Below are 14,387 nucleotides of genomic sequence, written 5' to 3' on the forward strand. Positions count from 1 at the left end.
ACACCGACATTTCAATAATAATTTACCCTCTAATGGTAAGGTCGGATCCGACCCCATGTTGTTTTGTTAATTTTTCACTTAATTAATATACAAAATGGGTAAAAGAAATAAATAATAACATGAAGTTTCTCTGTTCCTTCTTCCTCTGTTTATTTATAGATGAAAAGAAAAAATGCAAAAAGAAGTTACTAACTTTAACCCTTTGAGTACTGAATTATTTTAAGATTTTTATGCCCACGGGACGGATTTAATTTGTCGCTATATGGATTAATATGTACATTTTATGCCCAAGTAAGCAGATGACGAGTCTCACTCGTCAAATGTACCGAAAGGGTTAAATAATTGCAGTAAAACATTTTGAAAAGCGCTTTGATGTTCTGAAAATCCACCTTGCTACTAGAGGGTTAAACCTACGTTTAGTAAGCATTGACAGAGTCACGTGGCGTTAATGAAAGAGTGAGAGAGAAGGAAAGCGAAACGAGCGATTGAAAGTTGTGAGCACCAACCGACCGAGAACCACTGTCGTAATCAGAGCGCTCGATAAGACCACCGACAAAATACGGAAACGCTTCCGTAACTCTATCGCTTCGTGTGTATCCACGCTGCGTGGTGTACATCGACGCACGTTGAAACGACCGTTTAATACAGAGACGTGCGCTGCGGCCGGTCCATTCATCTCCGTCGGAACGGTGACTGCGCGTAATCTGCTGAAATTGTCATACGCTCGCTCGTCGCGCCGTACAATACATCGTGGCACGCGCGTTTCGACGTATTAAGCGACCGCCGGATTATAGATGGACTTGTTTTCGTAACCTATTTCTTCCCGAGTTGACGGAAGTGAATTTTGACGCATCGTTGCCGCATTTTCCTCCGGTTTGTCCTACATACGTCTCGTCGAACTGTCGTATATCGTTAACCACCTTCGTGACTCGGCACTTGCTTAATGCAAACATCATGCGTGTATCTCTGGCTAAATCTCTTTATCCATTTCGATTACAACATTAAAACGCACTCACGAGTGTGATGGGAATGAAGGGGGGAGGATTTATGACTGTGAAATCCGCGTTCAGAGTTTCACAATTTTGCCGGTGGAAAAATATCCGATAGGATATTGCGATCTTCAATCACAATTCTCGGGGAATGATGTTTATGAAAAATAATGCCGCACATTTCTCTCGTAGATTTTAACGCGTCTATCGCAAATTTCCCAATGGCATTTGCACGAGCATATCGGAACGAACGGTTTAAAAATAAACTCGGCGGACAATTCGCGTTACTTCGTCCACACGCGTCACTCGGGCCGCATTGATACGCAGTAACGTGCACGATGAATTTAGATGCGTTGTCGTCGATCGGAGCGCGCAATGTGTTGTCATCGGCAGAGCCGTTTCATTAGCAAAAAAAAGACGAGAAAGGTGGGCGGGATAGCGGGCGAGCGCGACCAATTTCCAAATCACAATTACACGCGTTTACGTCAGCGAGAGAGCGCGGACGATAAATTTACTTTCAGGAGCTCGTAATCCCTACGATTTATTTCGCTGCGGTTTTTGCCGGCCGTATGCGATTTCATAACGCGCGCCGTCACGCGGACTCTCATTCGAGAGAGTGATTCTGAAAGGAAAACCAATTTGTGATGCGGCGCTCGCACGTGTAACGTACAACGGAAATTGGTTCTGTCGCGCGATCTCCCTCGGATATTCTTGTAATTGAAAGCTGCGAAGCGCTCGAATGGAATTCCCTCCCCGAATTCCAGCCGCGAATTATCGATCTGAAGCGTGCGACTTTCCCGCTCGCGATCGCGCGCGACGCGTCATGTTAAGAGGCCAAGAGAGAAAACGATCTCGCTCGCGCGACGTCCGAGCGGTTTACGACGAGAAAAAGTGGAAAGGGGCGACGAGGCGCGGCTCATAATGAGGGTAGAGATCGTCAACTCGGTAACCGCGCTGCATTTCCGGCGTGGAACGAGCGCGTCCGCTCCTCCTCGCCGTACAAGGAGATTCACTCACACGACGACGACGACGTAGGTGGAACGCGAGAAATGGACCTAACCCACTATTCGACGCGATGATTCCACGATTGGAAACTTGATTCCCGACTGGTCCCACGGCTGATCCGAATGCGCTCTTATCGGCGACTGCGATATTACGTAACTCGAGGAACACCCTTCGACAACGAAGCGAGACGAAACGCGGAGTAAAAGCGACGATCGCTATAGGAGGCGCAGCGTTAAAATGACGCGAATATGACCGCGTATCGGGACGGTAACGGGAGCCTTCGTGAGCGTGAGCTTCGAGTTTTTACGGCCCCATTCGTTTGATGGAAGGTTAAATTTGAGATCAGCGTGAGGGGAACGAATTCCCCGACATTACGTTCGCGCCATCTCGCCGTCGAGACTCGTTTTATTAGTCCATTGTCCGGGGCGATCGAGAATCTGCCAGGTCGAGCGTGTCCGGTGGATCGGGCGTAAGCGTTTCCGTCGCATAATTAGAGCGACGCTTTTACGAGCTGTCACGAGAAAAAGAGGAGGAGGGAGAAGCAGGCGCGCGCGATTTGTACGATCGGAGGCTCACGGACTCGGTTTTTAAACGCCGGACGGCGAGCGCTCTTGTAATTACTGTGCGAGTTCCAAGGAAAAGAAAGTACTCCGCGGACCGTAAAACGCTATTGCAAATCCGCGCTCGATTTGGCTCCCGCTCTGGCGAAGCTGACTCGGCGGATCTTAAACGGATTGCCCGATAGGTTTCGCCGATCATTATTATTCCCGGCGAAAATACGTCAAGAGCGGCGGGATCTGAGTCGCCGTCCCGGTCGTTCCAAGGCAATCTTTCTAGATAATCGTCCTCGGGTGTACCTGCCTTTAACCTTTGACCTTTCAACCTGAAGCGACGCGTTGCAGCCAGCCTTCTTTCCCGATATCTCGCTCCGATGACAAAACACGCGAGAATTTAAGGATATCGCCGGAACGATACTCTCCCGGGGAGTAAATCTCGAGAATGCCGAAAGCGCCTGCTCGTCTCGCGGTGGAGAAAACGCGAAGGAACGCGTAAGAGGATACTCCTTTCGTCCTTCGATCGTTCTCTCGCCCTTTGGCGATCGCGCAGCTTCCCCGTCTCGAGATTCCACCTCGCGGAGGAGGTCGCGGATGCTGCAGACGCGGTGGAGGGAGATGCGTAAGGATCGCTCGCACGAAAGCGGAGAACGCCGAAGGCGAGACGGCGGAAAAGGGAAGGATCGTCCGGACGAGACAAAGCAGCCATTACTCTCGTCCTCCAGCTGACGGTGCGCGCGTCGTAAAGCTTCTAATTATTAATATATCCGTTGCAGGATATGATCCGCGCGCTCAGTCGGACGATGATTATTGGTACTTTTGCGAGCGCTCGTCTCTCAACCGCGCTGCGGAATTTATATCGGGACCTCGTTACGTTCGGACCGCACGCACGGGGGAAACTCGCAGAGGTTCTCGTTAACATTTTCCGAGTCGGAATTTTAATTCTACATTAACCGTTTTAGTGCTGGAGGTTTTTAAAAATCCGTGTCGGATTGTGCCATGCAGCGCGATAGCGCTTCGTTCAATTATCTGCGAGTAATGCCGATCGACGCGATCGCGCTGCTCTTGTTTTTCGTCGAAATATGCCGCTCGGCGCGCTCGCGCTTCATTTCATCAGTCATATCAGAAACGTTAATTAAATAAAAACAGCTTATTTATGCAGGTGGTTTACGATTATTTGAAAAAAAAAAAAGTAGTAATTACGAGAGGAAACTCTGATATGACTCATGACGAGCTACATTCGGAACCGAGCGCGTTGCGAATTAACGATCGTGACTAAACATCGCACATTTCACCACAGTACGCGAACAGCGCGATCGCGCTGCGTGGCGCTAAAACGGTTTAAGTCTTCAAAGGTCTTCCATCGTGTTCCTTTGATGCTACAAATGGGAAGTTATTTTCGTTCTCTCTACTTGAAGACTTAATGTAGGACCAAAATCTCGACGCGGGTTGACAAACGACGTTTCGTTGATTTCGTGTTAAAGAAGAGAAAAGCAACGAAGAAGAAAAAAAAAAACAGTCTGGCCGTGCTGGATATTCGGATCGAAATCTCTCGTCAAATCTCAATTTTAACGACGAGACTTTACACCACGTACTACCGCCATTGCCGAGGATTACAGAGCAGAATTGACGCTCATCGTTTTTAATAGAAACATTATACATCGCTCGAGATAATTAGACGATCGCTTCTTCGAAGGCCTGCATCATCATCGTCCAGTAGAACGACTATACCTGATTGCAATAAATACTTTCTTCCCTTTCACTTCTACCTAAATCTCTAATGCAAACGCATATTTATGTTTCGTATTAATTATTCAACTTTCATATTTGCCTCAAACTGCAGAGCTACTCGCTCGAGCTACACACCGGAAAATGAGTTTGGTTGGAACTATCTGACAGCGGATAACCAAACGCATTTTAGTCGGAGGAAACAGAATTTCTAGTTATCAGAACTAAGTTTAGGTCATGAGAACTAGAAATTTGGTTTCTTTTAACCAGAATGTAGTCAGGTAGATCCAACCAAATTCATTTTTGTACATGAAAAAAAAAACTCAGTTCTTGCAAAAGAATAGGAACTAAATAAAAGCTCGATAACAAAAAAAATGAAAACTCGGCGATGAGAAGTGATATCTTTGTTATCACGACTGAGAACATTCAGCATTACAATCGGTAAGGTTGTGCATAAGGTCGAGACAACCGAGAACAATTAACTGAGAAGAAATCTCATACAGAAATATTTCTGTTCCTACTATTCCGAATTTTCGTCCTGTCTCCGGGCAACGAAAAATTCAGTTACATCGACGCGATCGTTTTTTCCGCGTTAAGCTATTAGATGGACTATTCGATATGATCCTCCAATTGTTTCGAGCAGTATTTGCCACAGTTACGGCGACCTCGATCAGACTAATTAGAAAACCCAGCTTGCGATGCCGTTACGCGTAAATTGCCGACTCACATCATCGCGGGATAATCGTGAATTCATGATTCGTCATAAATTAACGGTCGCGAGAAAAACTCATTACGCATAAAATTCTCCTACTCCTACACGATACCCACACGATGATTTTGAATCACGTATCGTTCAGGAACGCCTCTCTCCCTCTCTCTCTAATTTATCGGCCTCTCTCGCGATGAACAGAATCGGCCATTAAATCGATCGCGATGATTCCCTCTTAAAAGCAACGAGACGCGCAAGCCGATAGTCGCAATTAGACGAGGGCATCACGGCGATCGTATACGCCGAGTGTAACCGAAGTACAGGAACACGGAGTCACCTTACATCATTGTCCGCTTGCGTTACCAGGTCGCGTACAAAGAGCGTGCGCTCTGCTCAGATTGCCTCCTCTGCTCTACCATCGTCGTCGGCCTTGTCCGCAACGGTCCGTAACTCGATCCGCGCGGTGATTAACGTCTTATACGGAAAAAATTGACGATTATACGGCAAAAAAGCGAGAAACGCCCGCGAAAAAGACGTCGTGGCGGCGGCGGCGCATCCCCCGGGCGATCTCTCGCGCGAATTCCTCGACCACCACGGTCGGATGTTATACCCCGATGATGGTCAAGCCCGCGAGGCGATATCCCTTCGGCGCTCGTCGATTTCGTAAAAGGGAGAAGGTCGAAACAACTGTATTCGAGGAGAACGCGGTTCCGTATTTGGAACGATCCGCGTAACGCCGCCGCACCTCCGCGCGCGGCGATTCGTTCCGCCAATTAATCCGCGTAACCGTTTCCTTCGCACCGCGTTATTAACGTCCGCGGCCGTCGGTATGCCGACATGTCGGCGATCTTTAATATCGCGATGGGCGATGTTTTTTTTTGTCGCTCCTTCTTGTTTCAAAAAATGAAAGAGAAGAATACCCACCGCTGATCGAACAGTGTTTTTGTTTTTCACGAAGCTCGGTTTAGGCGATCTAGAACTCGCGACGGGATTCAATGCGGAATTCTGCGGGTGAAACAAAAGTCGCGGAGTCGGAATTATTAATTAGCTTGCCGGTGCTTGCGCGCGTGTACATCCATAAATGGATAGAGTGATGCATCGCTTGACCAAACGTCATAATTAACTTGTCGTAAAAATTAAATTTAATTACTTCCGTTGACATCATTCCCCTCTTTAAATGTGATATATTTATACCATTCTGGCTACACTTGATATTACACTTTTATGGGGGGAAAAAAAAAACAATGACGATGAAAAAAGAATTAAATTCAGTTTTCCACGACAGACTAATCGTGGCGTTTGCTCAAGCGATGTGTAACCACGTTTATATCTTCGAACATGTCGCGAATTACGTGACGTGCAAACTTACAAGCAGAATTCCGCAATTTTGAAAGATATTACAGCCCGAGGCGGTAATAAAGGATCGATACGCGGTGGCCGATTATATCCCCATCGAATTAACAACGAAAACCGGGCGATATCGCGATGTTTTCAGCGGGCTAATCGGAATTTTAATTAAATCGGGCAGCGAGCGTGCTTTAATTAACTTCATTGTACGCGTCACCTCCTCTTGCGCAACAGGCGCGAGTCCGGTCTAACGATTTACAACGTATCCTCGTTATTTCGTCGCGCTCCTTCTTTTTCTCCTCTCTTCCCGCGCGAAAGTGGAGTCACGAAAAGCAATTTCACCGTACACACGCTCACGATCATCCGCAGGAATGAATCGAGTCCCGCAGGACAGCCGACTTCGGGATCACAGCGGACAGTGATTTTTAATTAAACGCGCGGACGTTTCAATTAAAATCGCCGGCCAAGTCGCGACGCGCGCCATTTTTCCCTCCTCTTTATCCGCGCGAGCGGGAACAGGACGATTTGGGATTTGAAATCCGCACCGGGAGCGCCGTAAATAATTCATGCCTCCTTCCAGATCGCGAGGACGTCGACGGGGAGATTCGAGAGTGAGTTCGGCACTGATTCCGGATAAAGAGAAGGAGATAACGCGAATGTCAATCCGATCAGCGGAATGCAATTAGGCGTTCGCAACGCTGCTTGCCTGGCTTCTCTCTCTCTTTCTCTCCTCCCTCCCCCCTCACCCTCGTTCGCATTTCCATTTCCGTAACTGGACGTCCGCAACACCGCGCCGTTCGCGCTTTCTTCCGCCCTATTTCCCCTTCCCCCAGTGCAGCTCGTTCCTTTCCAGGACAAGCACCGTGTCTCCTGCGAGAGGCGGTAATGCTCGTCTTCCACTTTGCGTCGACTGCGATTTTATAACAGCTCGAGCGGATTATCGAGCTGTCGAAGAGAATCTTTCTTATATCACGGTTTAGCGTATTTTATATCCTCTTCTCCTTTCACTTCCGTTCGTCCTTTTGCGTTCCTCAGACGCTCTCTCTCCTTTCTCATCTCGCACAAGCTTCCGCTCCGATTCCTCGAGTTTTTTTATCCCGTTTCTCATCATGGTAGCACGATGTTTCAGCAGACGCCGCCAGTTCGAGGTGTCACGCGAAAGCCGTAAGATCGTCGCGGGACGACGTGAAGGAGTCGAGGGTGAAAATGAAAATTTCACGGCAAGTAAAAAAAGTGCGACGAGCGTGAGGTATCCGATTGTTGGCTGCGCGCGGGGGAAACCGAACGAAAAATCGCAGCGACAGAGAAAGACTCTTTCCCCGGCTCGAAATATATTTCGCCGGATGGAGCGAGGCGACGCGAAATAAATCCGGCGTGACTAACGCCGGAACGCGATGGAAATCGCGGCGGGGTAGACGCGAGACGAGGAAAAATAATAATAAGGAAAATTCCGCCTGTTACGGCAGAAGCGGTCGCTTGTATTCTTTTTTCCCCGCTATCGTTCTTTCTTATCGTGATCTTCCCGCGGATGATGAATAATTATTTTGCGCGTTAACGCGGTGAGCACGGACAATGTGGCACGGTTTTACGGGCGATAAAGCGCCACGTGAAGTCACAGTGCGCGCACAGATACACTTGTGTGTGCGAACACACGCACACGTTCGCGACTTCGAGGTATTTAGTGACGCGAGGCGAACAAGTTGCGGTTTTCATTTCCGCAAAAAGACCCCGAGTTCCCACCGCACGTTTCGCGTGACGAAGCCGCGCCCGGTGATGAAACAATGCGCGTCTAATCGAGAAGAATACCAATAAAGCAATCGAAGCTGGCGATAAAGTTGCGTAACAGCGTGCAAATCGAAGCGAGGCAGACGATGTGTATTTTTTTTTTTGGAGAAGAGGAACCTTCGTGCTCGACACACGTCAGCTGTTCGGCTCAAATTTAGAAGTGTAATTTCGAGATTTAGAAGTTCCGAAGTGAAATTCGTGTAGACAAGCGAGCACATTTTATCTTTCTCGAGGGGAGATTTACGAAATGAAAATTAAAATATTTGAAATCATGGCAGATGTCAAAGGAATATTCGTTGAACAGAAATAAAAGTTTTTTTATTTTCAGCTTTACGTGAGTTGAATGTATCATCAGTGATACATTGGCTCTCAAGCTATTTATATCAAGCGCATCATCGGTGATGTACATTAACAGGCAACGTACGTAAACAAATATCTTGACGTATTTATCAAACACACTTCTGTATTTTTCAAACGAACGTTTTCATCTCGCGCTATTAAATCGCGTACGGCTCTGCCATGTATTGATTTTTCACAATATTGACACTTTATAATATTTTTCAACTGGAAAATTACGATATTTTATCCATGACATCAAATGTCCATGACATCAAACGTCCACAACATCAAACGTCCACAACATCAAACGTCCATGACATCAAACGTCCGTGACATTTACGGTAAAATACAGATTTTGACCTTCGGTGATCAGGAATGTTAATTTCGTCCCAAGTTACCCGAAGTTGAATAATCCCGATAAACTTTTACTATCAGAGACGAGACGCTGACTTCGTTACCTGCCCTTTTAAAATCGCGTCTCGATATCGGAGCGAGAAGCCGATAACGAAGGTTCCTCTCCGCGGGAGGGAAAGAAGGCGGTTCTTCCTCTCGACTCGACTTACAGACGCAGCGGGACCGAGGACTCTCGTCTCCGGAACTCAGATCCATGTGATTCTTCTTTTTTCGTCGCACGATGGAGTTCCACACCTTCTTGCGACTCATCTTGACACGTCGCGACGACGATCGCGCGATTATCGCGTTCGAATGCTACGCAAACATTCGCACCTTCGTCTCGCTCGCGACGATGCGCCACGCGCAACCGGTATATATGTGTGCGGGACCGCCGACCTCTTTCCCCTCAATTAAGCACGCCTTATCGTCGCGTCATCGTCGAACAACAAACCGCACGACCACTCCCTCGGGACGAACCATCAGTCAGTCCCTGCGAATTCGCGCCGATACTCGCGAACACACGTGTTTCTTCCCTCCTCGGAATATTTATCCAACTCGCACGCCCGACCGACCTGGAAATTCGCGCCAATTATTCGCACACACTCTCCGCTGAACGAAGACAACCTTTCGAAGTCCACATAAACGATCGGGAGTCACAACCTGATTCTCTTCCGAAACGTCGAACCGAGTTCTCGCTCTTTCCAGCCGTGTCACGGTAAAAATCGAACTACCAGAGTCGGACGATCGTCTCCACGTGGACTTGGATCGCTCAGAGGTGCGTCTGACGAGTCGTCGTGACGACGACGGCAATCACGGCGATGACGGTTCGGCGAACGCAGCAAGAGGGAGTAGCCACGACCGTTTGTAGTACGTGTAGCACGACGACTGCGACGAATCACTCGGCTCGGTCGCTGAAAAGCAATGACCTAGCACACTTCACCGACTTTTATCCGCGCCGCTCTCGCAACGTCCGTCCGTTCGTCCGTCCGCCGGTCGGCGTGAACGCACTTATATCGTGCCGCGACCGGAGGAATAGGCAGGCGGACAAGCGGAGAGGACGACGAGAGCACGACGACGGCGACGACGGTAACGGCGACGAGGCAATTTTATCGCATCCGGCGCCGGGGACTCTCTCTCGATGAGGATTCCGTCGTCGTGTTAGCGAGTCCCGCCAATCGGCTCGTGCGAAATCATCGCCCGGCACGAAGAGGGGCGGCGACGGCTAGAAGCCTCGAGGGGGGCTCGATTACAAAAACGCCCTTCTACTTCGAGCATATTTCTTAATCACGCGTAATCGCGCTCGATCATTGCGCTTGGTAGTTTCGAGGCGAGAATCGGCGGTAACGAAATCGTGATTCCGAATTCCAAACTTCAGACGCACAAATTATCCGCAGAAATTCACTTTCAAGAATCAATATTTTCCGACTTGAAGAAGATAGTGTACCAGATACGAGAGAGCGACAATGGTTCGAGATAGGACGAGTAATTAAACGATGCAAATTGGCCGATGGAAACTTCCGCGACGACGTATGAGCGATGCGAGACTCAGGCGACGTGCGGGGACTTCCGGGTGCCGTCAGCTTTGCGCCAAGTTGACGATCGAGTCGACTACGCGTAGAAACTACGCGACCGCCCAAGACAGACAGTCTGTCGCTGATGAATTCGCGTTCCGCAACCGCCGGAGGATATGCGGTCGTCGGTGGCGATAAGCAACTAGCTCTCCGAGGAAATTGCGTCTTTCCGAAATCAACGAATGACTGAAAAACGCGCAACGATTTCGTAGAAAATCTGGAATGACTAGTCACGCGATTTTCCCCGCTTTTTCAAGATCAACCGGCCGATCGGTGATGTGTACTAATTTTGCAATCGGGTCGCGCGGTGCTCCAGTATAATAAAGCGATGTCCCGAAAGTATCCACAATCTAGGCCAAATGTCTTTTTTCTTCTCGATAATTATCATTGATTATCAATAATTATGAATATTAATATTACTTTTTAGCAGTGAGAAAAAATATTAACCTTTCGATCGTACTCTGGGTCAGATAGGTCTAATGAGTTCCTGAAAAATTGTTAGAGAGTCACTCTGTCCGTTAGACGCGGTGTGGATCTCAAAACTGGTTAATGCGTGTTTGGAAGCCATGCGAAATTGACGCAGAGTCAGACAGATCTATAACGTGTTCGGTCGGTATATAATTTTATGCTAATTGAAATGATGATTTTTTACTGTGAAGTTGTGTGTGAATGTAAATAAGCTTTGTGATTACGCGTATCTTTTTCCAGGAAATAATAAGTAATAATATTATCGGGATCAGATAGCATACAACCTACGTGAGCACACTCTGTAAAGTTGATTATAAATAATTTTTTTTTTTTAACGGTATGTGTTACCAAACTATTTTTGACGGTCCACGACAAAAATATTATTTTCTCATAAAAATATATATTTTCGACACTGCAAAATATCCTCTTTTTAATGATTAAAAAAATCTGCTTTTCAGACATACACAATCATATTTTCTTCTGTTAGAACTAACTTTCAACTTTATGGTCCTACAGTTGCGGATAAAAATAATAAAAAGTTAAGAAATTACGATTTTTTAAATAAAACACTACCTTTCGCGAGGCCACTGTCCAAATTCGAATTTTCTTCGGTAACTTAAAACTTGATTTTCTAAGAATGTATGATCAAGTATTAAAGTAGAAAAGTTTACACTTTACTCTAGAATTTCGCCAATCTCTTTCCTTTCACAGTTTTACAGATATCTAATTTAGAAAATTGTAGGGACAATATGGCTCCTTTTGCGGTGCGCATGACTTTTCAGAAGTATGCGGTCGAAAGGTAAATATATTAATAATCTGATAAAGAAATTTCTTCCAATGAATCGCCCGTTTATTCAAAATAACGTTGAGCAACTCTGAAAACCGTACGCTGAATTTGAAAGAAGATCGACGATGCGACGGAAGAAGGAACGGAGATTTCTCAGATCTTCGAATCTCGGGGCGATCGTGAACGGGATAATGTTGTTTGCGAAGTCACGCGTGGAAATCGTTAGCGCTTTCTCACGCGTGTCGACAGCGACGCGCAATTAGCCGCCAGCTCTCCGCCGAGAGCGCGAGGTAATACTCGCGAAACAATAGCGAGATTAGGGTCGCGGACGCAAACTAGGCGATGCGCGTCGCGCGATCTTAATTTCTCGGCTGTCAGAGGTGAAGTAGAAAGCACACTGCAGCGCGTTAACGAGCACGTTTCTACCGCGACACGCTGCGACAGATTTGTCGACGCGCGGTTCTAATTATATGAATTATTTATGGTGCTCGCAGCGCATCGACGTTTCCAGACGCGACCAGATTTCCTGTTTTCCCCGTCAGCGGGTCTCGAATTCAGCGAGATCACGGAACTTGGATACACTCGATGTGCATGAATATTTCGGCGTTCGATAGTCTTACGGTCGCCCCATGACTATCGACATTCGATATTACATTCGATAATTATTAATTTTAATTATTAGTCGACGAGAAAATCGGTCGGAAGTGTAAAAATAAGCAATTTTAAAGACGAGGAAAAAATTTGCGAGAATTTTATAGTTATTATCGGTGTGCGTGTCCGAGCGAAATTAGTCACTTCGATATATTTTCACATGGACGATTCTAATCGCTACGCTTCGGAGAAGAAGCTTCTGTTTAGCTCCGAGGTTCGTCAGCGCGATCGCGATCGAATGTGTCACGTTCGGTGCACTTCGTGCATACGAATCACGAGCTTAACTCACGACAAGACATTTTAATGGCGATTCGCCGGCAAACTAACGGTCCGTGCCTGTCAGACACGAGCGCGATTTTTCTCAAGGATATCGTGAATCACACGGAGACCACCGTTTGTCTTCGGCTGTCTTCAGTGTCGAGTTTGGCGGGATAAGGTGCGTCGTGCGTTCGATTTCACGATTAACAGTCGAGGTGCGTGCGTGAATGCTGGAGAGATCGAGGTTGGTATGTAATTTCGACGAGTTTGATCTACGGTGTCGAAGAGGACGAAAAATATATCTTCTACATAATTTTATATTCTCCTAAATTTGTTTAGTTTCCTTATTTTCTAATTCAATTGAGACATTTAATTCACAATCGTTTTTTGTTAGATTTTGGAAAATCTATTGAAATTCAAAAATCTCATAGTTAACTATTATAGATAAAATCCTTGAAAAATTAAACGCACTAAGATAAAACGCTTGGAAAATTTGAGCTATGAAAAGTTAATTCGCTTTTTTCTAAAAAACCTCTCTATAATAATTTGTATAACCTTCTGCATCATTCAAACACGAATAAAGTTGAAAAACTATATTCAAGTCTATAAATTCAACTATATCAATTAATTTGTAAATTAATTTAATGTAATCTTTCAAGCTAAGCATCTCTGTATCTTTGGTAAAAAAAAAAAAAAAGGTCAATGTACTAAATTGTAAATCGGTGATACAAGAACTACAACCGAATAGTTTCATCATTTTACAAGTGAAACAGAACATAAGAACAGAACTAACAACCGAGGAACAACGTCCTTATCTGAACAGACTTGCTACAAATTGAGATCTGATAGAAAAATAGTAGGATGCTAAAAAGAGATTGATAGAAGATCTAAAATGTTAAATGCACACATTTACTATCTAATCATCTACTATCTACTATCACCATCTACTATCTAGCACAAACATTCGAACAAACGATTTCCTAATCGTTTCGAGCAGTGTAGGAAGAAACTCGCTGAGAAATCACTCACTGAAGAAAAAGGACCTCGGTCACTTCGAACGTCGATTACATCATAACAATTATAGCATTTGTATTTTTTGGAGCACGTTTACAGTTTAATCCCATCGTGTACGTATGCCTGTACGTGTGTGTATGCCGAACGTGCCGGCGACGGTAGTGTCCGGATTGCTTCGTTCGCTCGTCGCGAGCGTCGCGCGAGCGCCTATTCACGTGGGTGGAAACACGCGGGCATTCATGCGTGGAGCGCCGTGTGGACGCACCCAAGACCCACGTGGTGACAGAAGAGAGGACTGACCGTGCGACATCGTACGTGCCTCGAACTCGGACTAGGATGGTTCTTCCGGTGAGGGCATTTCCGCCGCTTCAGACAATACCGATGACGACTGCACAGGAGGCAGGGGGTTTTCAATGAGCGTTCCCTCGATAAGTGTTGAGATGCTTCGCTTCTGTTTCCTATTTTCCCGGTCTTTCGATTCCCCGCGCTTCCACGAAGAATCAACGACCGTTACGATGATTGCGAAATCGCGAGATCGATTCGTTTTCGAACGAAATATATTAATTCCCGAGGAGAAACGATAAGCGGACTTAGGCTGATAAGAAAAATCGTCACGACGCGCTAGTTTAGCGCTGAAGATAAAATTCTCTATTTGAAGTAATTAGAAAACCTTTTCTTTCAAATGTTAGTAATATGTAGTACGCGATACAATTCTGTTGTCCTGAAAATTCCTCTTAACATTTCACTTAGATTTGCAATGAATATTAATAAATATTATCGTATGTGAAT

The 14,387-nt window shown here is 46.2% G+C and overlaps 1 protein-coding gene across 4 annotated transcripts in view; it reads right to left on the reverse strand.

Moving 5' to 3' along the window:
• Positions 1 to 14,387, reverse strand: part of LOC106748525 (probable Ras GTPase-activating protein) — a 339,617-nt gene that overhangs the window by 149,252 nt on the left and 175,978 nt on the right. Inside the window, exon 1 of one of the 4 annotated variants that reach the window (XM_014627169.1) lies at positions 9,020 to 9,745. The exons of the other annotated variants lie outside the window; for them this stretch is intronic. Coding sequence (XP_014482655.1) covers positions 9,020 to 9,119 — 100 coding nt within the window. The 5' untranslated portion in view covers positions 9,120 to 9,745. Of the gene's footprint in view, positions 1 to 9,019; positions 9,746 to 14,387 lie in introns of those variants that run through there. 4 annotated transcript variants of the gene reach the window in all.

The sequence above is a fragment of the Dinoponera quadriceps genome, unplaced genomic scaffold (genome assembly GCF_001313825.1).
Source record: "Dinoponera quadriceps isolate SergipeBrazil2010 unplaced genomic scaffold, ASM131382v1 scaffold2872, whole genome shotgun sequence".
In the NCBI taxonomy this organism is placed as follows: domain Eukaryota; kingdom Metazoa; phylum Arthropoda; class Insecta; order Hymenoptera; family Formicidae; genus Dinoponera; species Dinoponera quadriceps.